This window comes from Rhinolophus sinicus, chromosome 16 (assembly GCF_057876585.1).
Source record: "Rhinolophus sinicus isolate RSI-liver-muscle chromosome 16, RSI-T2T, whole genome shotgun sequence".
Lineage (NCBI taxonomy): Eukaryota > Metazoa > Chordata > Mammalia > Chiroptera > Rhinolophidae > Rhinolophus > Rhinolophus sinicus.
Genome location: NC_142516.1, coordinates 32,434,355 through 32,458,248, shown reverse-complemented (window position 1 = coordinate 32,458,248; position 23,894 = coordinate 32,434,355). Strand labels below are relative to the sequence as shown.

Below are 23,894 nucleotides of genomic sequence, written 5' to 3'. Positions count from 1 at the left end.
ATCCTTATAACATAGTAAAAAGCTGTCTTTTCTGAATGAGAAGAACTTTGCATGTAATTTTTTAAAGGAATTTGATAAATTTTATACTGGTTGTAATACTTTAATATCAACAATAAGTTAAATGATAATTATGCATGTTCCTTTATAAAATAATGCTCTCTCCTCCTTGGAATTTCCATTGTATTTCATTCCTCTATTGAGCACAGCTCGTTTTCTGTTTCGTATTATGGTTCTCTGTCAATGCTTGTTTCCACTGTGAGAGAATGTCAGCTCATTGAGGGAAAGTACTGTGTCTTACTCTTATTTGCACCTCTTCTAGTTCTCAGCACAATACCTGGCGTCCTATAGGTGCGCAATGCACATTTTTCTGAATGAAGGAAGAAATTAACCAACAGAGATTTCTATACTGATATTATTATTACACCCTTGTCTTCTACATGAGCCTGATGAACAGCCTAGAAATAAAACACTTACTGAAAACAGTTCAGAGAACTCTATCTGTGAAATTGTTGCTGTGACATAATTCTAAAGAATGGTAGGGGCTCCCAGGCTCTATGGAAAGCTGTCTACTCTTTTGTGTTACTTTCACAAGCAAAAAATGGGTAGTGGTTCCTGAGAAATAAGTGTGTACTAATTTTAGAACTCCACATATTAATGGCTAGCAGCTTCTCCTGTCTCAGTGGCAGGACCGTAAAATGTTTAGGAACTTGGGGTCTGAAGTGAAAATACCTGGATTTCAATCTCACCTCTACCACATACATATTAGCTATGTGACTGTAGACAATTTGTTTAACCTCCCTGTTCCTCATTTTCATCACCAGCAAAACGCAGAAACTAATAGTACATACCCTCCAAGGGATGGTGTAAAAATTAATGACACATATTAAAGTGTTTAGAACAGTACCTGGCAAGTGACAGCTATGTAGTCCTGTATTTACCTTATATTCCTCCCTGGTTAAGTTCCATGAAGTGAAGGGCAAAATGAGTTCATTTTTTTAATCCCCTACAGCACCTAGCACAGTGTTTAACAAATACTAAATGCTCAAACGTGATATTAATTGCATTTGAGATATAGAAACTGAATGTACAAGAAAACGAAGGTATGTTAAAAACGTAAACGCCATTAATTTAAATAAAAGGTTGTTGGCATATTGTTTCCACATCTTCAGTTACTTTTTTATAATTAGTTGCTAGGTACTTTATGACTTGGTCTTTTTTCGCCCTCTTCAGAGCATGTAGTTTAGTGTAATGCATATTATAGCCCTCAGAACTGCTGGCCTCCTGACAAGCTAGCTGATCCGATAGTGTGAGGGAAGAGGTTCCTGCAGCAAAAAGTGGGTTACATTACAGTGCTGCTCTGCTGCTGGCGATGAAAGGCCAATAATTTAGGAAAACAGCGCAAAGGAAGAGTTGGGTCAGCCAAGCACTAGCTCATTTGGACACTCCGCAGTGAGGGTACTGCGAAGGTGAGCGCTCCAATGCCAGGGTCGTGGGCCCTGATGCCTGAGTGGACAGCTGGGCGTGGTTAGTAGGGGAAGTAGAGCCGGGTCCGCTGGATGAATCAGTCTCAGTCCCCAGCCAGGCGCGGGCAGCAGGACACTTTGCCCCCGCAAGGGCGGGGGCCCTGAGCGGCCTCAGCCCATGGCGGTGCCCCCTCCCGGTGCGCCTCCACCGGGCGGACACTGACCTTGCCGCGGGCGGCCGGGCTGGCGCAGTCCTGGCTCTGCAGCACCGGGCGCTGATGGGGGCGCCCGTTGGCACCCGGACCGACAGCTCCTCGGAGCCAGCCACCGCCCTCCCGCTGTACCCCGGCTCCTGATTCCCGCACGAGGTCGCCAGCGGAACCTCGAGGGCCGCGCCTCTAGGAACCCGGGGCGGGCCGGGGCGCGCCCACTGGCCCGCGGAGGTGGTCTCGCGCGGGCGCACGCGCCGCAGTCGCGCGAGGCGGGGAGGGTGGGTGTGCTTGGGGCGTGCGCGCCGCCGCCTCAGCCTGCCGCTCCGCCCGCGCCGCCTGCTCCCGGCGTTCGGCCCCAGCACGGCGCTCCGGAGACACCATGGGCGGCACGGGGCCCGCGGTGTAGTGTCTGCCAGCCCCGGACCCGCGTCCCGCACCCTGACGGTCCCGGTAAGCGGGGGCGGGGGCGTCGGGGTCCGGGTACGCACCCCACGGGGCAGGTCTGCGGGCCGCCGACAACCCTTCAGGTACTCCGAGGTGTTTGTGGGAGCCGCCCCCGTGGAAGCCCTCTGATTGAACGGAGACTCCCAGGGCTCGCTCTGCATTTGCTGTCATGGGGAGGCCCAGATGTGGAGGGCACCGTCCCAGAGAGACCGTCTGTGTAACTACGGGTGGGCAAGGGTTCTCTCTGGAGTTGCTTCAGTGGAAGACCCTTTCGGAACACAGGGAGCCTCCGGAGCCAGCGCGGTGGGGATGGGCCCCCACAGAGGACCCCTATATAAAGGAGGACCTTAGTCTGTGCCCTAGAACTGCCTGGGAAGGCGCCTTTGCCTGGGGGAAAGGATACAGTCATGGGATCCAGGCCAGGAGTAACTTCCCATATGCCCAAAGGCCTTTGGCCTTGACCTCCTTTAAGGCTCAATGTGCCCTAACTTGTGTCCCTCCAACGTGGTGGAGAGGCAGGGGCCCTGTGGGTCTGCTGCCTTTGTCCGTTGCCCCCCATTAGGACTTTTTCTCGATGGTAGCCCAGTTGGCTACAAGCTGGATTTTCAGTGGAGGCAGGAACTTCTATATGAGCACAGGGCACAAGGGAGGGGAGGACCAGTGCGGCCTCTGAAGGAAAGAAAGGAAATTTGAGTCCCTGAGCTTGACCATCAGGAAGAACGAAGTAAATTCTGGTGGATTAACTGACTCTGGCAGATCCTGTAAAGAAAGTCCTTTGAAGGAAAGAAGAAAGGATATGTAGAATTATTGAGAACCAGTGTGCCGAGTTCTATACCAGGGATATTTAACATCTTATATAATCCTTACAACTGCCTTATGAAATGATCCCCTTTTAAACATTAGGCTCTTTAGACTCAGATATTTAGCAATTTGCCCAAGGTCACAAAGCTTGGAATCATGAAATCTGTTTTTCGAAGTTTTTTGGGGGAAAAGAATCAAGGAGAGGCAGAAGCAAGAATGCACATTTTTAAAATAAGTTGCATTAAGGTACTAAGTATAAGGCTTTGCTCAGTATATGCTCAGTAAATGTGATGATTAAATAAGTGGATGAAGACATTTTAATTGGGGGTGAGACTACGGCAGGAACTGATTTCCACTGAATCTCTAGAGTTCAGGGTGTGGCTTCCTTCTCTGGCCATCTCATGTAAGATGGCTCTGGGTGGCTCTAGACTTGATTGGGTCTGGGAGTGGTCTCTGGGTATGGTCTTTAAGAGGACTTGTTCTGGGGAACTAGAGGAACCCTTCAGAAGACGGAGTGTCCTGAGGCCACCCTTTGCTACAGAATCCTTGAAAGAGGAAGGAGAGACGGATCACTTTGAGGAGGCATGAACCACACTGTCCGTGGCCATCTGACTGTATGCATCAGCAGACGTTGGTCCACAGATGAACACTCAGGACACTTTTGCCCAACAGTGCTTCTGCATGCAGAGGGGAAGGGCAGAAAAGGTGCAGGACTAAGGCTTAATGTTGGCTGGGAAATGCAAAGGGTCTGCACCTGACGTACTCATGCATCCTCATCTCGCCGCCTCAGCTGTGGTTGTACTGTCATCCCACCTGAATCCCAACGGTGCGAATTTGGGACCAAGGATAGACTCTGGTTTCTTGTCCAGAAATGGAGTAGTGAGGAAGCTAAGCAAGGGAACTCCCCACAGAGCCATTCTGGGAGAGCTTTCCGTTTTCTCTTCCTCCCTTTTCCCACCCAGCCAAACCCAGTGATATCGTCCTTTAGTAGAAGTGGATGCCTTGGGCTCCTGGGGTTACATAGTGAAAAGAAAGATCAGGATTTGTGAGAAAATAGAACAACCTGGTTTATCAATTGTTAGCTTTTGTTTTTAACTTGATGGCTGCCTGAAGCATGGGTGTGGTACCTCCTGTAGTGCTCAGTGGAGTAAACTGACAAAGGTTTATATTGGTTAAGAGCCTCTCCATTACAGACTTGTTTATAATCCGCTTTCAGTTCAAATCCCTCTTAGTTTAGCGCACCACAATAAACAGGGATATATATATATTTAATAAAATCAGAGGAAGCAAGCCTGCAAATATGATCTTTGCTCCAATTCAGAGATTTGTCATTGGGGTTTTATTCCTAAACTGGTCTTTTCATTGAGGGCTCTTAGTATTGCACCCACTCATGATCCTGGAAAAACTGCTAAATGGCTCCAGATGCTCCCCAAATATTGGACCTTGAATATCACCTCTTAAGAATACTGTCTAACTCCCCTAATCACAACATGAGTCTGCAAATCAAATAATTCCAGAATGGGTATGAAGGACGTACCCAGCTGACCTTAATCTTCTCAGAACAAACAACAACGAAAAGCTCTATCCAAAGGGAATAAAAGGGGAGAGAATGGCTCACCCCTTGCTAAAAAAACAACAACACTTGAGTGTTTATCAGTGTGTCTGGATTTTTCAGCCTTTAATCTTCCACATCTTCTGTAACCACATTTTTTATGCCGTTCTTCCTCCCACATTTGTGATCTTTTTGACAGTGCTTCCTTTTCCTTGAACATGAATAGTAAGACCTTTCCCAGCCCATTTGCTACACTCCCTGTATCATTTTCCCCCAGTACACATGTTCCTAAGTGGATCATATTTATGCAAATAGTTTCTTTTAGCTACAGAATCTATTATCTTCCAGTCCCACAAGCTTTTCTCCAGTAGTGCTCTTGGTGTCTGCTACCTTCATTTCCAAGATTGATTTATTCATTTCTGATGGGACTATCATTGTCCACTCCACCCCTCAATCTTAATGACCAAGTTCTGACAGGAATTGCTTACCAGCTTTGGACCAAGAAGCCAAGACCATCAAGTGTCCAGCTGGAGACATGATTATTTTTTCCATTATAACATCCCCTCCATTCTTCCTCCCCTTCCAGCAATCCCCTCAGAGACTCACATACTTTTACTAATTGCTGCCTACTTGCCAGCCACTATGCTCGATAAATATGAGTTCCTTGCATTTGAGTTTACATAAAATCAGTCTTCATTTCTCTAATCATTTACTATAAAGAGTAAGATAAGTAAGGGGGAAATTACAGCTTGACAGAGTATCCGTAGGAATCATTGTAGAGTATGCGTTTTCTCAGACATCACTGAAATGCAACTGCTGCTCTGTGCCTCCTCTGGCAGCCGCATTCTTAGTCTCCTGCCATTGCCCACATTCCACTCCTGACTTCCTATGACAATCATGACAGTACCTTATATTTGATAACATGTTAGTTTACAAAGCCCTTTTACAAACGTGATCTCTGTTTGCTTTGAGAAATGTTTCATTTTACTGGGGTTTCTCACTAAAACAACAGTGTTTCGGCTGACTGGTTTGCTTTCTCTCTCTTTTCTTTTCTTTCTTTGTTTTTTTTTTTTCAAGCTTCCTAATTAAGCTTATGGGTCTTCCAGAGGGAAAACCCCAATGACTCACTACAATCACCACTTACTAGCTCTTAGGCTATGAATAGAAGTTTACTATTCGGTCCAAAGGCCAAGCAATGTATTCACTGGTCAGTCCTGGGAATTACCAGAGCTGTCCTGCTTCTTGGCCTCAGAAAATCCAATTCTCTGGTTTTTGGGTTTTTTTCTCCCTGAAATTCAAATTTATATTCCCTTCTAAACAAATATGTTAAGCATACTATCTCAAACTAGTTCTTCGGGCTGATTCTTATGTGAGAACAGGTGTCCTTACCTATTTCTCTCCAGCACCTGGCTGGCTTCATACCATCTAAATTATGATGGAATCCCCATATAGCTCCATGCCTTGGCATGTGCTTTTACTTCTTCCTGGAATGCTTTTTCCCCCTTATGCACTGGGGTAACTCCCACTCATATTTCAGAATTTAGCTCAAGCAACACCTTTTTTTTTAATCCCACACTTATGCCCCCTACACACGCACATACTCACACTGCACTCTCAGGCTGAGTGAGGTTCCATTTGTCATTCTTCCAACAGTTATTACATGCATATTTGTGCCTGACACATAGTAGGCACTCAGCAAATATCTGTAGAATCAACAAATAAATAAGTCGTGGTAATTAAGGTATAATAAGTGCCCTAAATGGGGCTGAATCTGAGCTTCAGGGCCCCAGAGCAGAGAACAGAAGTGTCTCTCCATCTTGCTGGAAAGCTCGGCTTGCTAAGTGCAATCACATCAGCCAGTCACTGATGGTGTGCTGTTTCTTAACTGGTGCTCTGCTTCTGTGGGAAGCCAGCACTGTAGCTTTTCGTGAAGACTCATCCCAGGCCCCCAGAGGCTAAAGAGCATGCCATAAGTGTGCTCTCATGTATATTAGAGCTCTGTGGGCTTTCAGGAAATATCAAACCGCAGCAGTAGCACCTCCCTCACGCCTCATTCTCTTGAGCTGAGTGCAGGAAGACAGTTTTACTCAGCCTTCAGACCTCTGCTACTTGGAAAGCCCTAAAGAACCCTGTGCAATTGGGGCGACTGTGCCTTTCTGGGCCGACTGAAGCGAGTGCTGCTGTGCTGGATAAACATGGGCGAAGGGAAGAAGAAACGGAGGTACCAGGTAGACCCCTTCAGGGTCTGTAGACATGAAAACTAAAGTAGTCTGTAGGCTACTGCCAGGCAACAGAATGGCTGAGTAGGAGCAGGCTCCACGAGCACTGTGGTGACGCGCTGGGTTCCTAAAGCAACATCTCATCACCGGAGAAGTCAGATCATTTCGGGTTTGAATTTCCTCAAAGACCAGCAGAGGGTAAGGGGACTCTTTTTGATGGTTTTTGTTTAAACTCTTGGGATTGATGTTGATGTGCACAGTGAGCTTAAGGTCTGTGCTGTTCATTCTGCATTTTTAGACCCTGGTTCTGCTTGTATTTCAATACCATTGTGGCTGGTCACCTTCTGTGTTAGGGCTATATGTGGCTTTCTCCGAGACTCTCAGGCAGTGTTTCAAGCACATGCTTCTAGGAGCTAATTAATTGTCAACCATCTTGAAATGTTTCACCTTATGTGCAGATGCTGCTCATGCTACATTTCTCCAGCTCACTCCCATCCCCAACCCAGCCTAAGAGGGCTTCCTACACGTGCCCTTAGGGCAGCTGCCCACCTGCGAGCCAGGCTACAGTGCCACGGGACATAACAAATGCAATGGACCGTTAACTTTGGTAATGTGAGTCTCGCTTACCATTGTGGTTGTGGACATTGGATACATTGCAAATTCTGGAGCTCTCCCCTATTGTCAAAGGAATCACCCATAATTACTGCATGGTTACCTCTTCTCATCTCTGCCAGCCCTGACCCGCCAATCAGGGTCTACCTCTCGGAAGCAGAGTAGATGTGATGAGATGAGCTGGGGAGCTGTGCAATTTCTAGGACTGAGTTTTGAAGCCTTAATATGATCAGTCTCTATGGCTGACTAAGGAAAAGAAAGGCTACTGATACCATGATCTCAGACTGCTTATGTGGCCCAGTCATCTCTGCAAGATTCATTCAACAAAGATTTATAGAACACGTGCTCCATGGAAGACAGTGGGAGCCACTGGAATTCCTTTTTCCACCTGCTCAACCCACTCTGGATATTTTCTCCATCCTCAGACTCAGAGATTTTCTCTGCCTTGTTCCTACCTAGCAATCACTTTTAGTTACTTTTGAGCCTTTTCCAAACAGCTACCATTCCCATTCCAAGAATTAACTGAAAGTGCACTTTACCTTTAGCATGCTGAATGGGAAGGCTCCTGTCCCTTAGGAGGGATGCCTCCCAGGCTCGTCACACCTACAGATCTTCATGGAGATCTTGGGAAGAGAGGTACCCTAGCTGCCTCGCCTTCCTTATTTCTTCTCCAGCTCCTGCTGTGGAGCAACCCCTCCTCCTCCTACGCCCACCACTTTGCCCTTATAAATTATCCCACTGCATGTGCTCTGCAGAGAATGGGTGTGTCTTGCAAATACATCTTACTGCCTGACAAATACATCTAGACAGACTTCTCTTACCCAAAGAAAGATTCTGGTTGTCATCTGTTTTCATTTCCTCCAGATCATATAGTCAGACAGCCCTATTCTACCTTCCACCTTGTCCTTCTCATTCACCACCACCTGCTCCTATCGCCTGAGGTTTTTCCAAAGCCTTCCCGAAATACCACAGATTCACTAACAGTCACATCGTTCTAGGGACAATGTCTTTTTATCCCTCTTTCATCCTTGTTAGGAGAAACCCCCAATTCCACCCACCAGCCAAAGAAGTAATCATTAGGTATAATTTATGGGATCTTTGCAACTTGATTTCCTTTTAACTCGCTCTTCTTCCTAGGACTTCTTCTAGCACAGGAGAGGCCAGGTTTTTCCTCACCAGACATTTGTTTTTCACCCATCGCTAATCACTACCACTTGTTTTTCTAGAAATTAGAGCTGATTTTGTTAATTTCCCAAACACCACAAGTACACGTCTTGGATATTTCAGCACACTTGCTTTTAATCAAGATGTCTTTGGTATACAGGTTTGATCCTCTCCCTTAAGCATTAAGGATTTTAGGTTCACTCCTGAAGCTTAACTCTGTTGTGTCCTTACAGTTGATCTCAAAATCAAAGCCATGTCGATTCAAAATGACTTGGGGTGTTGTTTGGATTTAGGTTTCTTTTTAATGGTTCTGTACATTTTCTGCCTTGATGGGCATAAAGTGGCCTAGAAAATTGAAACATCTTAGGTAAAAAGAATAGCAGATCCTGTGGTCCTGACTGGAATGTTGTTTGTTTTTAATGTTTGTTTGTTTGTTTTGCTGGTGGTTATCATCTTCAGTCTTCACTGAACTTTCTTTAAGGACAAAGTCCCAAAACCATTGCAATGACAAGATTAACAGTTGAGATAGCTTACTAGTGATTGTAGTTGTCCTTCCGGAGAATAGTGGTTGCAGCAGGATTACCGTGCGTTGGGAGATGCCTGGGGTTAGTTTGCTGATGCACTATTCATGAGTCAGTTCACTTACAGAGCAACCCTCCTAATTGGCTGGCCTTTGTTTAGAACTCTTATTACATTATCTGAAAAAGGCAATAAGAACCAAATGCATACCACTGATTTCCCTCCAGTGAATCATTTTTGAAAAAGTGAATTTTGTATGGTTATTCCAGGTCTCCAAATAAGTGTTTCTCAACTTTTTTTTTTTAAATCTGTGATTCTTGCTGATAAATGTAAATGTCTTATGACTGCTCCTTAAACTTCTGATACAGCTTCAGGGAGCCGGTTCCCCAACCTATTTAGAGAGCTAGTACCTTTTGTGTATCCCCAAGAACCAAGAAGATATATAAACCTCTGCTGTTTTGTAGTCTAGGTTACTGGGGGGAAAAACGGTAATGCCTTGTAATATTTGTTTTCCAAACATAAATATGTATATTATAATTGATGTGCTTTTTCAATCCACTCATTTCTCTCCTTCTTCCTGGAGTCTCTTAGAGACACCTCGCAACTGCCTAGGATCCAGCCAGTTCATCATTTAAGAATCACCACTCTAGACTTCATATTCCTGTTGAGGTTGTTTCCACCTTTAAATCACTATAAACAATGCTCTAATAAATATTCTATTAAATATGTCCACAGCTCAGAGGATGAGCCTCTCATGTAGAGTTTTCTTCAGCCAGAGATATAATAGTATCTGTCCATCTCTGCTAGACCTTCCAACCACAGAGATTCTTAAGACACGCTTGAGAATTCTGTTCTTACATCGCTCCCGCCCAGGGGAAAGCTTACCTTATACCCCACAATGTTTTCCTTGTCTTTCACAGGTAACCATCTTCAAATCAAAAGGCAAAAGTGTGGTTCTCTAATCAAAACTGTAAAATGATCCTAAGGCTGTGCTTTTCAAATTGCCGGTCCAGACCCATTAGGAAGTCATGAAATCATTTTAGAGAGTCACTGTAAGGATCGTTTTAATGAAATTACAGAATAGAGGATAGAAAATCTCAGGAAGCATCACGTGTAGTAAAAGTAGGATTGTTTCAAAAAACTTTGGGTTCAAATACAGATCAATAAAAAGATGAAAAAATATGCATTCTTATAAAAATTAGATCATAACGAGCATTTTTGTAACTTGCTTTTTTCATTAATATGTTCATATATTTTGAACATCTTTCCAATCAATGAATATACTTTTACCTCAATGTTTTTCACGTTGTTCAGTCTTCCATTGTACCATAATTTAACCATTGTTGTCCCCATTGTCCAATATTTGTTTGCAACTGGGGAGGGGGGAATGATTTTTAAATTATAATTTATTATTTTCCACTGGGGCATGAACACTTTAAACAATTTCCTGAATTTGAACATCAAATATTTCTTCAACAAATCTCCTTTGCCACCACCCTGTAAAAGACACTTTTTCAAAGTTCATATTCCTAGTCACATACTTTAATTTTACAAATGGGGATAGAGGAGCTTTCCTTTCTTATCTGTCAGTTTTTACATTCAAAAATAGGGATTGGGTTTTAATGGTAACAACTGATGGCGGGGCAAGCACCCAGGCAGGGTAGGAATTTGTACCACTGTGGCGCATAGGAGTTGTTTCTGGAAAGATGTGATTGTCATCACATATTATGTGTGTTAAGGCTTTATTAAAATATCAAAAAGACTTCTCCACAGTTAATAAATAGGGGAATATTTATTAAGCTTCTCTTCTCTCCCAGACACATTGCTAGGCAGAGGAGATATGCACTGAGCAGGTTTAAAAAAGTCTAATAGAGGAAACTGCCATTGATCAGATAATCGTCCTATTGAATATGTAATGACAAAGACACATGCTCTAGAGCTGAAGAGCACGGGTGCTGTGAGCCCTCCGACCTGGGCCAGGGAATCAGCGGTGTCTTCCCCGAGAAGCGATACTTGAGCTGAGCTCTGACACATGAATAGGCACTAGTCAGATGTGAAGGAATGTTCAAAGTTCCCCAAAATAGAGGAAGCATGGCAAACAAAGATGGAAAGAAGGCCAGTATGGTTGGAACACAGAGTAAAGAAGGGCGGCCTGACCACACAACCTCACAGGCCATGGTAGAGAGACTGATTTGGAGGACTTTATCCTGAAAGCTGTAGAAAGCCATTGAAGTTTTATGGAGGAGATAAAATAACACCTGAATGGCCCAGAGACATCTTTAATTCAACATGTACAAAATCCGATTTCATTGTCCCTCTTTCTTGTTTCCCAGTTTCTGTAAATGGCACTACTGTTCTTCTAGTTAGCTGATTTAAAACTGCCCTCTCAATAAGTCACGCAGAGAAAGACTGAATGACATACTGTGTGATCTCACTTATATGTGGAATCTAAAGACATCGAACTCATTGCCAGGGATTGAGGGGTGGGGGAAATGGGGACATGTTGGTTAGTGGGTAGAAACGTTTAGTTATATGATGACTAAATTCCAGGATCTGAAATATAGCATGGTGACTATAGTTAACAATATTGTATACTTGAAAGTTGCTGTAAGAATAGAGCTTTAATGTTCTTACCATAACAACCACGACATAATAATTATGTGAGGTAAAGGAGATGCTAACTAACCTTATTGTGGTAAGCATTTCACAATTTATATGTGTATCATTGTATTGTACACCTTAAACTTATATAATGTTATATGTCATACCTTGATAAAGCTGGGAAATAAATATAAAACTGCCCTCTATCCCTTTACCTTTGATCCAATCAGTTATCATTTTATTCATAAATTTATATAATTCTGTTTCCATGGTATCAAAATAGACTCAGTATCTTTCATGCTGCCATCATTTCAGTTTAAACCCTCTACTTCTTGCCTGGACTATTGGCCTTAACCTCACCTTCTCCCCTCGGTCATCTTTCCCCCCAAACAAATAGAGGGTAACTTCCTACCCATCCTTCCAGGTCCACTCTGACTACCAATAGTGTGGTCTCACCTTCCTTCAGGCACTTCAAGCTCTTTGTCTTGCTCTTCTCTGAGTTCTAATAGTAAGTAGCTTGAGTGGGGAGGCTGTTCTCCTGTCTCCTATTTCCTATGATGAGCGGTTAGTGCCTTTTGCATAGTACTGTTCAATAAGCCTTGATTATAATGGATTGAGAGCAGGGCTAAAATGGACTTTCTACTCCACTTAGAACAATCGTTCCCCCACTGAATTATGTTCATACCCCTCAGACGAGGAAATAGCAAACAGCTTTGCAATGTGCCATGTCATGCCGTCACTTTCCAATGCTGTACCGTTACTGCAGAGGAAGAGCAAGGATGACGTCACTTTGTAACCTATAAAGGATATGAACCTTTCTTGAACAGTTCAGAAAATCAAAGCAGAAAATGTGGGAGTGGCCTTCATGAAGGCTTAGAAGTGTAAGAAGCACCTGAGAGCTTGTAATGGGCCATTTGTCTCTTGTTGGGTCTGTTGATAGAAAAACAGATCCATAAAGAGGCATAGCTACTAATTAGAGGGGCAAAAGAGTGTTTGTGACCTTGATCACATAGATAATAAGGTGGTGGAGTTTCCTGATTGCCTATTCAGGAGTCTTCTAAAAATAAGAGTTCATTCACTCTGACTCAAAAAGTAGGCATTTGATGTGGATTATCCCTCGATGGATTGTGCACAGCACTTATTGGAGGAGCTTTCTTTCAATCAGAAGTCTGAAATGTGTTGCTGCAATCTTGCTTTAAGCCTTGGGTCATCTTGTGGGCAGAAGAGAGTCTTGGGTTCTGAGGGCTCCAACTATCTCAAAGCAGCAGAGGCCTGGAACCCCTGGACCTAATTGGCTTCAGGACAGGAAAGAAGATAGAGGTACCATCTCACATTTGTAGGGTGCTTTCCAGTCTACTAAGCATGGTTAAGCTCATTTTCTAATGTTATCTTCATGACAGCCTGTGAAGTGTGCTGAGCAGATGGCCCTCATTTCATAGATGGGAAAACCTAAGTCACAGGGCCAGTTAGAAATGGAATCTAGGTCTTCTGACTCTTTAACAATTGCTCTCTTTACCCCACGACTACTGAGTTAAAGAGTGGGAGAAACTATTTCGTAGCACTTGCCACTTAGATGAATGCTTGAAACTGATTGGCTCGACATGGTCAGCCAGTAGCTGAGTCGGGACCCCTCTGCTATTTGTCCACAGAGCCATGGGGGTGTTGATGTCCAAGCGGCAGACAGTGGAACAGGTGCAGAAGGTGAGCCTGGCTGTGTCTGCCTTCAAGGACGGGCTGCGGGACAGGCCTTCCCTCCAACTCGCCGGCGAGCTTCCAGCGTCCTGCCGTGGCAGTGGAGAGGGCTCTGTCCAGGAGGTGCAGGACGAGAAAGGAGCAGAGGCTAGCACCCCAGTGCTCCAAGAAGAGAGCAGCGTCAACCGTGCGGCCTGGGAGAGGCTCCGCGATGGGCGTGGCGTGGAGCCTGAGGAGTTTGACAGGACCAGTCATTTCACACCCCCTGCCTTCATCCGCCCCACCCGGAAGCTGGATGACGACAAGCCGCCAGATATCTGCTTGGAGCCCAGAGAGCCTGTGAGTGTCCAGTTAGGGCAGAGTCCTCAAGTCTTAGACCTTCTGAGGATCAGGGAGCAGGACAGGGAGCCCTGGGTGGGTTGAAATGAGACTCAAAACTGGAAAGATGGAGTTGACTCTAGAATGATCTTTGAGTTTCTTCCACAAGAATAAAAGTGTTGGTTACATCTTGGATTAGTCTTAGTGAAAGACGAGGTGGTGGGTGACCATGGCAGGTCTTCTGCCAGCCCTCCCACCTAAGGGATAGCGCTGTCCCTGTAGGGCGCATTTGGAAATTTGTGGGGGTGGGGGGAGTTTGGGAAGGTCACCATGACTGTGGGAGTTGCTATTGGTATCTGGTGCTAGGAAAACCAGGATGCTAAGTGGCCTGCAATGCTTGGGACAATCTCTCACAACAGATTATTCTTTCATAAACTGCTAGTAGCATTCCTACTCAGAAACATAGTCACAGAGGCCTGAGCAGCTAGAAGAGCCTACTGGTTCTTATTTTCCAGAAAGTGCTGTCGCCTTAACACTGGCTTGAGTTGCAGTTGTTCCTCTAGGCTGCTCCAGTTTCAGCCCCCTCAGCCCCACGTGGGTAGCTCTCTGCTTGGTGGCCAAAGAATCTTGCGGCCTGTACTTACATGTCCCTGTTTATTCCCGCCATCTTTCCCCAGGTTATCAACGATGAGATGTGTGATGTCTGTGAGGTCTGGACGGCCGAGAGCCTCTTCCCGTGCAGGGTCTGCACCAGGGTTTTCCATGATGGCTGCCTGCGCCGCATGGGCTACATCCAAGGAGACAGTGCCGCAGAGGTGACCGAGATGGCCCACACGGAAACGGGCTGGAGCTGCCACTACTGTGTGAGCCTGGACTGCCGGGACGGCGGGTGCTGCAGCACAGGGGACCTGGCACTTTTCCTAGAGGCCCCGTCTTAGAACACTGGGTTCTAGGCAATGACCTAAAGAGTTTTCCAGTAGTAGATATAAGGTCCCTTCTGGTCCCTAGCTAGGACAGGCTTTCTCTGCTTCAGTACTGTTGACATTTGGGGTGCAATAATTCTTTGTGGTGGGGGCTGTGTGCATTGTAGGATGTTTAGCAGCTTCCCTGGCCTCTACCCCATTAGCTGTTACTAGCACTCACCCCCTGTTGAGACAAGCAGAAATGCCTCCAGATGTTACCAAATGTGTCCTGGGGGAGCAAATCATCTGCAGTTGAGAACCACTGAGCTAGAGGACTGAATGGATAGGGTGAGGCCTAATTACTTAAAAGTAATTCTGCTTGGAGCGGTGCTTTCTCTAATAGCCTGTAGTTGTTCATTGTGCTCATCTGAAAAACCGACCTGAAAGCCTAATCAGCTTGCATCTGGTAGGGATTGATTCTATCACAGGAAAACTTCTTAGTCCTGAGATACTCACATGACCTACCACTTAATTCTTCGGAGAGTTTGTTCTTCATTATGTGATCATTATATGAATTAAATAACAAGTCTATTGATCCAGAACTTTGGAAATTACATATGAACACTTTCCAACTTTTAAAAAGACAAAAAGCCAGATTCGTATGCCTTTCTCAGCACACCGGAAGAGAATTCATCTCTTGCTTTATTGATCTGCTATCCTACAGGTACCTTCCTTATTCACTGATTTCAGAGGAAGGAGCATTTGCTGATTCCCCTCTTCTTCCCATTGCCGAGAAGAAAGCAAAGACGTGCCACTTTCCAGTATTGCTTTCTGGTAGGCTTGTCCATAAAATGAAATGCAGAACAGTTACTTCCAGCCACTTGAACATCTTCCCCAGCTGGCACATGCCACAGAAGATCCTGCTCTATAGACAGTCTTCTCTGGTCACCACGCCTCCAAATACCATCCTTTTCGCTCTGCCTTGCAGTGTTCTGCTGACGTGGGCCTGGGTGGAAGGTGTCTCCTTCTTAATCCCCAGAAATACACAGTTTCCTTCCTGGCTTTCTGTCACAGTCCCAGCAGCATTACCACCACTTTCCACCCGACTTTTTACAAAGGCTTCTTTCAGGCTCTTCCCCTTTCTTTCCTTCCCTTTACAGTCCGGCTTCTTGAAAGGGCTTTGTCATCTCTTTGTGGCTCCTCAACCACCTGTAATTTGGCTTCTGCATTCATCCTGCTGAATTGGCTTTTCCTAAGGTCACCAGTGACCTAATTATCAAGTGACTCTTTCTCAGGCATCTTCTTTCTTGACCTCTCAGACGTATATAGGACTTCCTTATTGACGCTTCTATTGTTTTTTAAGTGTTTAAGTATTTTTTAATGAGATTTATTACACAAAATATGGAAAATAGAAAAATCAATAAAATCCCATCATACTTCTATAATCACCGTTAACATTACCTCCTGCATTATACAACTCTCTTTTCTGGGCTTCCAGTACTCTCTACTGATTCTCTTATTGTCTTCTCTGACCATTCTTTCTAAGTGCTCTTAGATAATTTCTGGTCTCAGCCCTAAGCCCTTGTGTTTCTCGGGATTCTGCAGTTAGCACTCTTCTTTTATCCTCTCTCTCTCTCGCTCGCTCGCTCTCTCTCTCTCTCTCTCTCTCTCTCTAATTTCATCCACTCCAGTGGCTGCAGCCACCATCTAAACATTAAAGATTCTCAAATCTGTGTGTCTAGGCCTAAATTTCTCTGTCTCTTGGACTTATATTCATCTTGATACCTCACACATACTTCGTAGTCTACAGGCCCCCAAAGGAACTTATCTTTCTCCCAAAACCTGTTCTCCCTCCATTAAAACTTCTGTGGTTACCACAAAAGAATCATTTGGTTTTAGGAATTTGTCATGATGGCATCTCTTTCAAAACTGTTCTGGAATTATTTAAAGTGATACAACTCACTAGGTGCAGAGTTAGCATTAAACTTTTTTTTTTTTTTTAAACTAAAAAAGCACAGTCTAGCGCAGAAGCCAGATCCATAGAAGGGATGAGTGTGGAGCTGTTCTGGTTGATGGAGCCAGGGAGTCACATCCCTGCCCACTTACTAGCCCGCTTCTTCCTTGCAGCAGCTTCCTAGGGCACTTCCGAGGAAGCCCTAGGGTAACTCCGAAAATAATTTAAAAACCACTATTTTACTAAAAGGGCTGAAGTCAGGATATCTGGGTTCTGGGGAAGATTCTGCCCCAGAGTTGGGCAACTGTAAGCAAGTCCTTTTCCCTTTCTGGGGCTCCGTTTCTTTGATTGTGAATGGGAGGCTGGGATTAAATGATCACAGAATTACTTTTCAGTTGAAATATTTCCATTTCTCTTGATCTTTGGCCTTTCTTACTGGCCTATATGGCCACTGACTCAGCTCTTTTTTTTTTTTTCAGGACAATCTCAACTTGCTGCTAACGGAGGAGGAAATGTATAGCCTCACAGAGACCTTCCAGCAGTGCAAAGTCATCCCTGGTAAGGCAGGGCGGTGCTGCTGGAGGGAGAGCGACTGGGCAGAGTTCTCCTTCATGCTTTCTAGGAGGAACCATGAAAGGAGTATTTTGGACTTTGGGTGTTAGGGGTAAACAGGTCCCTGTTTCCAAGCTGTTGGCCAGTGGGGCACCCACCCCTGGCCGCAGCCTGCGGTAGCCTGGTTATGGGACACAAAGACTCAACAAGAGCTGTGGATGTGGGCGTTCTGCCGGGTACCCTAGAGGTGCGTGGCGGTGCCCTGGAGGCTGAGGAAGGAGGAGCATGGCTAGCATCTGGTGCCTCCCCACAGATTGCTCCCTGACGCTGGAGGACTTCGTGCGCTACCGCCACCAAGCAGCAAAGCGGGGGGACAGTGACAGGGTTCTAAGCGAGGAGCAAGAGGAACAGGCAGCCCGCCAGTTTGCAGCCCTGGACCCTGAACATCGTGGACACGTAGAGTGGCCTGACTTCTTGTCCCACGAGTCCCTCCTACTTCTGCAGCAATTGCGTCCCCAGGTGAGGACCACCGGGGGTGTATGTCCAAGGCATACTAAGTGACAAAGAGACACGGGAAGCATAGTGGGCAGGGTGCACTGGGTACTGTCTGAGCAGGAACCAGTGCCAGGAAAGGGCTCAGGTTCCATCCAGTGACAGGTGAACCAGTGCCTAGGCTGGGGAAACCTCCCAAAGAAGCCTGATTCGCACCAGACCCCACTGCGAATGTTGGTGCTGCCAGAAAGGCTCTGGGCAGCTGCAAGGGAGGTTGCAGAGGTGGTGATGGAGGTAGGATTCTCTGTGGCTTGACAGTTTGCAAAATATTTTCACCTCCGAAGTCTGCACTTGTCTGTTCTTCCCCCAGAACTCACTGTTAAGACTTCTGACCGTCAAGGAGCGCGAGCGAGCCCGAAGCACCTTCCTGGCACAGGGCAGCGGGAGCACCGTCAGTGAGGCCGCGTGTCGCCGTGCCCAGCACTCGTGGTTCTGCAAGCGCCTCCCAGAGGCTGCTTCCTGCAGCGTCAGGTCCGCTCCTCACCAATCCCTGCCCCCACTCATGTGCCTTCCTCCTTTGTCCATCCCTAACAGGCCTAGCTACGAAAGGTACCTTCCTGTTTTTCCTGCCAGCAGCCAGGAGAGGGACACGCACATCCAGAGCCATGGCTTCACCTGAGTTTGGGAGGGGACAGGCCTTTCACTGTCCCACTCCTAATCACATGTCCTCGTGCCCAACAGTGTCAGCCACGTGGGTCCCATCGCAGACAGCAGCCCAGCCAGCAGCAGCAGCAAGAGTCAGGACAAGGCCCTGCTGCCCACAGAGCGTGAGTCCAGGTGAGTGGCACCTCCTCACCTGGCTGTCTGCACCCCTGGCCCCCCCAACACATACAAGTAAGAGAGGGCATTACCCACCCCCAAAGAGCAAGTGCCCACCCCGGAACCCTGGCTCCAAGAGTGTACATTTGACCCTAGATCCAGAGGGCCAACAAGCTGGTCTGTCGGTTCGGAAGCACAGCCAGCCATAACCATGTCAGACACGAGCCAGGGCTTCCCTGAGTTTTGTCCGGCTCAAGCTGTGCTGTCACTGGGGTCGGGTCTCATGAGCCTCCAGGCTCTGCAACCAGCCTCACCAACCTGTTCTTTGATTCCACTCCAGATTTGTGGACTGGCCAACCTTCCTGCGGGAGAATGTCATCTACATCTTGGCGGCTCGCCCAAACAGCACAGCCATTCACCTGAAACCCCCAGGATAGCGTGGAGCAGAAGAGCTTAGTTCGGGGACAGTGGCACTCTCTCCCTTTCCTTTCTCCCTCTCCCCCACCAACCTCTGGTACTGAGACTTATGAGGATGGAGCACTACCAACATCTCAATTTGTCACTGAGCTTTATGGCACTGAAATCACCATTCCCCCCACAACAGAGGCAGTAAATGCATTGCCACAAGGAGAAGCCCTGGGAGCTATGGCAGCATCCACTCCTGGGAACGGACACACACACACACACACACACACCTGCACTTGATAGACGGTACCCACCACTGCACATGTATATGCATACACAGGCACACACTAACACACACGCCTGTCTATGGCTTCAGAGACCTGGTTCTTTTGGTTGAAAAACGACTCAGGTTCCTTTGTGAAGCCCCTGGTATAGATGAGGGGATCTCCACTCACCTCTTCTATTGGCCAGTTCTGATCCCAACAGATAAGATTCTGGCCAAGTGATTTTTAATCAGGGGGATATCAGACTCACATGCTGTCCTGGAGATGCTGACAGGCTCCCTGTCCCCTCACTGAAAACCCCTTCTGTGGGGGGCTGCTGTTCTGGTAGGTATGTCCCATGTCCCTCAGGTGCGTTGGGGTGGGAAATGGTTGAAAACCACCGCTGCACTTCAGCCCATTATTGATTTAAATTCTAATTCCTGGTAACAGAGAAGGCAACTAGCCTGTGGAGTCCTCATTAGCAAAGGGGGGGCAGTCCCTTCCAGGTACCCAGAATTCTAGGAACCTCTCGACCAGGTCATTTAAGTCCAAAAGTCTTTAGCAGAACAGTCAAAAACCAAGGGGAGCCATCCTGGCCCGTTTTTCAGATGCCAGCTCATGGCCCAGTGCCCAAGGGGCCTGAATGGAACAAGCATGGTGGCAGGAAGCACAGCCATCTGTGTTAGATGCTTCCCCCAAGTCAGCCACCACAGAAACCTAAGGCCTGAGCTCCAATGAGGACAAGGTCTGGATGGAAGAGAAGAGGAGAAGGCTCGTGCTTTTCCATCCTTCCAGTTCAAGTCAACTGTAGACCTAGAAAAATGTGTCATATGGAGAACAGAACCTGCCTCTTCCACGGAAGCCCTGAGCAGGGACTCCTTTCAACCACCCTGACAATGAGGACACGAGGCTGGAGCTGAGAAGGGGATTGCATCTCAGCTCTCTCAAGCAGATAAGAGAGCCCCAGCAAAGCCTCAGAGAAGGAGGTAGTTGTCCCTTCTCTTCATCATTAAGACATGGTCTGAGTTGCTGCTTCTCCCTGCTGTTCACTACATGTTCCCCCATCAGGCTAGGGCCTGGCCTGGCATGGGAGGACTTTGGGGGCAAGCAGAGCTTCCACGAGGCCATCAAGCCTGGCCTCCAGGCCCCAACTGTTCTTCCTAAATTCTCACCAAGTTCTCAAGTCAGTGCATGTTGTGGGTCAGCCCTGGCCCTTGGGTTCAGGTTTCTGTTTCCAACCTAATGACTAAGGTTTAGCCAGATCTGACTATCAAGAGTTATGTGAGAGGGGGTTGGCTCAATCATGCAGAAGCTAACATACCCCATTGCTCAAGAAACTTGCACTAAATTGAGTGTTTACAGAAGCAGCATACAGTTCAGAGTTGTGCTCCGAGGAAAGGGAGGAGTTGTAACCAGGGGTGTGGCATACGGTCTCCTCCTGTAGAAACTGCCTGACCTAGAAGCAGGGTGAGAAGCTTCTGGGCTTGGGTTGTTTTGGACTGAAATGAAACTGACAAAAGACAAATCTAGGTTCATGTGTGTGACCTTAAACTTTTCAAAACTCACAGCTTTTTGTAAATACTCCTTAGCCATACTCCCAAGACTTATCAATAGTATGGGTTGTTATTCAGTCCAGTTAAAAAGAAAGAGAAAGCACATGACTTTAGAGCCCAAGGACTGGCCTCTGAAGCAGCCAGTCCTGGGGTTTTGACTGAGAAGATTAAAGCACATTAAGTACAAGGCATCTTGCTTACTCTCCTGGAAAATCACCTTCTATGCCAGTGGCCTTGGGCTGCTGGATCTCACGGACAGGGTGTTTTGAGTAAAGACAAGTTCTGGGCTTTGAAAGCTGAACAGCTATTTTTCTCCTGCCTCATCACCAGTCACAGGGACTGGAAGTCCACCTTCTCGTTACCTGACCTTCACAGATCAAGGAGATGCCCACGTCTCTGCAGTTGCAGCTCCTAGATTTCTGTGGGTGAGTGATGAAAGACCATGGGCCAGATCAGGCCCCTGGATCCCAGGACCCGGCAAAGCAAGCCCCTGAGTTCTTCCACAATAGGTCAGGCCCATTTGGGATCACCTCTCCCTAACCCAAGACAGCAAGCTTCCTTGGTAGTGGTATGCTGCAGAAGGCCCTGGGCACACAGCAAAGGAAGAGTCTCCAGTCCGCAAGAGCCCTAGGAAGCAGAAAAGCATGGAGAAGCAACCAGTTGCTGCTTTGTGGGCATCTAGCTTCTTATCAAAGGAGAGGTTCCATTGCTCCCCCAGTCCAGAGTTGTGGAAGCCCCACCCCAAACCCCTGTGTGGGACCTCCCTTTGCAGTGTCCTAATTCATGGAGACCTTCTGCAGTATGTATGGAGATTTCAAACTTATAAACCTAGTGAACCCCATTCCCTTTCCTTTTCAATCCCTTCTATCACTGTGACTGTTTGAAATTCTGCCAAGCACAAAAATTAGTTTCTGACTCTAATAAGGGTGTGAGAAAATGTTTCAGTCTTTTCCTTCTTGACTGCCCAAAACAGATCAGCGCTCTTCCCAAGTACCACCCACCCCACCTCCCAACCACGGGAGACTGGGGTTACATATAGGCTCCTCTGAAGAGCATCCGCCCTAAGCCTGGTTTCACCCAGCAGTCCTCGTCCCCATGCTCAGATTTGAAGACGTGTGTCTGGATGACACCATGGAGCTGCAGCGAGAGGGTCAGCTGAGGCAGTAGCTATGGCCACGTAACCGCTCCAGGTCTGCTCCGTGGCTTCCTCTCCTGAAACCAGCCTTCCCCAACAGATGCAGCCTCTGCACCTTTGGATCCCAGGGATAGAGCATGGAGCAGTTCCCTTGTTCCTAGGTACTGACCCACTCTCAAGTGCTCTTCTTCCTTTGAGGACAGCCACAGCCAAAGCCATGAGCACATTGCCTCTTCCTGCCCTCAGCCCAGTGACTGAGGCTGCAGGGCTGACACTGGCCTTTTTGGCCCTGGTGCTCCCTGTGGGATGTCACCCTGGCCTTGTTTGAGTGGCCAAATCTGGGGGTTCCCCTATTCCTATTACCAATATGGGGAGCACAGAATCAAACTGCCTGATAAGAGGGTACTTCACTGGGGGGTGAGCCCAGGATTGTGCCAAGGCCTCAGCCCAAAGCACAACCTCAGCTACTGCAGGTCTCACGGCTTCAGTAAGTGATGCCAGGAAGTCCTAAAGCCAAGAGCCAAGCTCAGCAGAAGCTGTCTGGCAGGCCCAGGCTCGCCGTGACCACCCAGAGCCAAGAGTAACCTCTCAGTAGGACTAGTAGCAGGCTCTAATGACCCTGCAAGCATGTCCCCTTCCAACCAGCAGAGTAAAAGCAGATATATACTTGGCGCTAAAAGGCAGAATAACCTTGACGCCAGAATTTCAGGACATCCTGACAGCACCTGTAACCATAACCCCCTTTTACCTCTCTGTTACAGTGAAATAGAATTGCTCCTTTCTCCACACCACTTAGTTTGAATTTGCCCAGGATCTCTCTCTGGGTGTCTGCCTGCAGCCCAGACAACAGAGATCCCTGCGTGGGGGATATTAATGCATCATGCCTGTTCCCGACAGCTCAGCCCCGGAGTGGGGTGGGACTGGGCACTTTGCCGGCTGTTGCTTTCCTGCTGCCACTGCTTTTGGCAAACTTGAAAGGAAAAAAAATAGGTTACAGAATTTCCACTAGACCCAACTAGCACCAAGGCAAACCTTCCCCCTGGGCCACATGCCCTGATGACCCAGATCATGGAGAGGATGTCAGGTCTGGTCCGGGCCAGGGACTAAGAAGCCCATTCCCAGTGTGTACAAAAGGGTCGGCATGACCACAGATGTGAACATCAAGATATAAATAGCAAGTCCTTTCCATATCTATGGTGAAACACGGGCCTTCAAGCTTAGCCTCCTTTAGGATCTGTGTCCCAGCCAAACTCAGGCTTGTGAGGGAGTTCTGAGTGCACTCAAGTAACTGGAGGATCCAGAACCATGTGGTCCCTCACGCCCTTGTGTGCTTCTCTGAGGAAGGTAACTGACAGCTGAGGGGAACATCCCCGAGCCCTGTCTTCCCATCATTACAGCTGCATGCTCCTCCCAACTGCTCAGCCTTCACTCCAGAAGGAGCTGATGCTCCCACAGGCTGGGCACAGTGGAAATCATAATAAAGAGATTGTGATGCTATTTTGGCTTCCTGTTTCCTGTTTGGGGCACCTGCCGAGTTTCTGTGAGGTTTCTTATCATTGGCCCATTCCTGAGTCTGAGTCTAAGTCAGGAGCAGCTGTGGCCGCCAAGAACACAATACCCTGTGGCTCTCTTTCTAGAGCTTTCCTGGTACTGACCTTCCCAAGAATCAAGTGATGGGTGGGGGGTGAGAGGAGGCAGGGGCTCCACCACAAATACAGAGGGGATATAGAGGCACTGAAGAGAGGAGCCAGAGTTTTTGGAGAAATTGAGGAAGAGGTAAGGCGTCTGAGTTTGCCTGCTTTGTAATGCCCCATCCTCCCCACCAAGGGCTTGTTTTAGACACTTTTCCCTTCTCAGTTCCTGCTGAGCTACAAAGTAGGTGAAAACTAGTTAGCCATGTTTTTCCTGATCTGGGCCCTCCTTGGTCTGAGTTTCCTCCCCACTTGTGCAAATTGTTTGATGTGACATAATAGGGTTGAGTGAACTACAGTCTGGAGCAGCTTTCCGAGGACAGTGGAATCCCCATTCACCCCTTTCTCCTGGTAAGAACAGAGCCAGTGCCTGTAGCAGGAAAGCATCTCTAGACTGGCTCAGAGGCAGATACTGTTACCTACAAGCCATAGGGGGCCCAAGTACAAATAATTACTAAAGTTTTTGAGCATTTACTATGCACTGGGCAGTTCTAAGTGCTTTGCATAAAGTAATCTTCAAAACAACTCTGA

The 23,894-nt window shown here is 47.1% G+C and overlaps 1 protein-coding gene across 4 annotated transcripts; it reads left to right on the top strand.

Annotated features, from left to right (window-relative positions):
* Positions 1-1,291: 1,291 nt before the first annotated feature.
* On the top strand, positions 1,292-23,169 carry PHF24 (PHD finger protein 24). Of its 4 annotated transcripts, none has more exons than XM_019728997.3 (8): positions 1,292-1,466; positions 13,237-13,618; positions 14,275-14,460; positions 16,933-17,011; positions 17,319-17,524; positions 17,868-18,028; positions 18,239-18,334; positions 18,657-23,169. In XM_019728997.3, the coding sequence occupies exons 2-8, from the start codon at positions 13,241-13,243 to the stop codon at positions 18,751-18,753; spliced, it is 1,203 nt and encodes a 400-aa protein (XP_019584556.3). In that variant the 5' UTR covers positions 1,292-1,466; positions 13,237-13,240; the 3' UTR covers positions 18,754-23,169. The 4 variants fall into 4 exon arrangements, with proteins under 4 accessions (XP_019584556.3, XP_019584554.3, XP_019584557.3 ...); XM_019728995.3 differs by lacking the exon at positions 1,292-1,466 and adding an exon at positions 1,540-2,125; XM_019728998.3 differs by lacking the exon at positions 1,292-1,466 and adding an exon at positions 6,520-6,889.
* Positions 23,170-23,894: the final 725 nt, after the last annotated feature.

Excerpts from the sequence above, each read along its gene's own strand:
- PHF24 (XM_019728997.3), top strand. The coding sequence starts at position 13,241 with ATGGGGGTGTTGATGTCCAAGCGGCAGACAGTGGAACAGGTGCAGAAG. Across the intron at positions 17,525-17,867 it reads TGCAGCAATTGCGTCCCCAG|AACTCACTGTTAAGACTTCT; the intron begins GTGAGGACCACC and ends TTCTTCCCCCAG. Across the intron at positions 18,335-18,656 it reads CCCACAGAGCGTGAGTCCAG|ATTTGTGGACTGGCCAACCT; the intron begins GTGAGTGGCACC and ends ATTCCACTCCAG.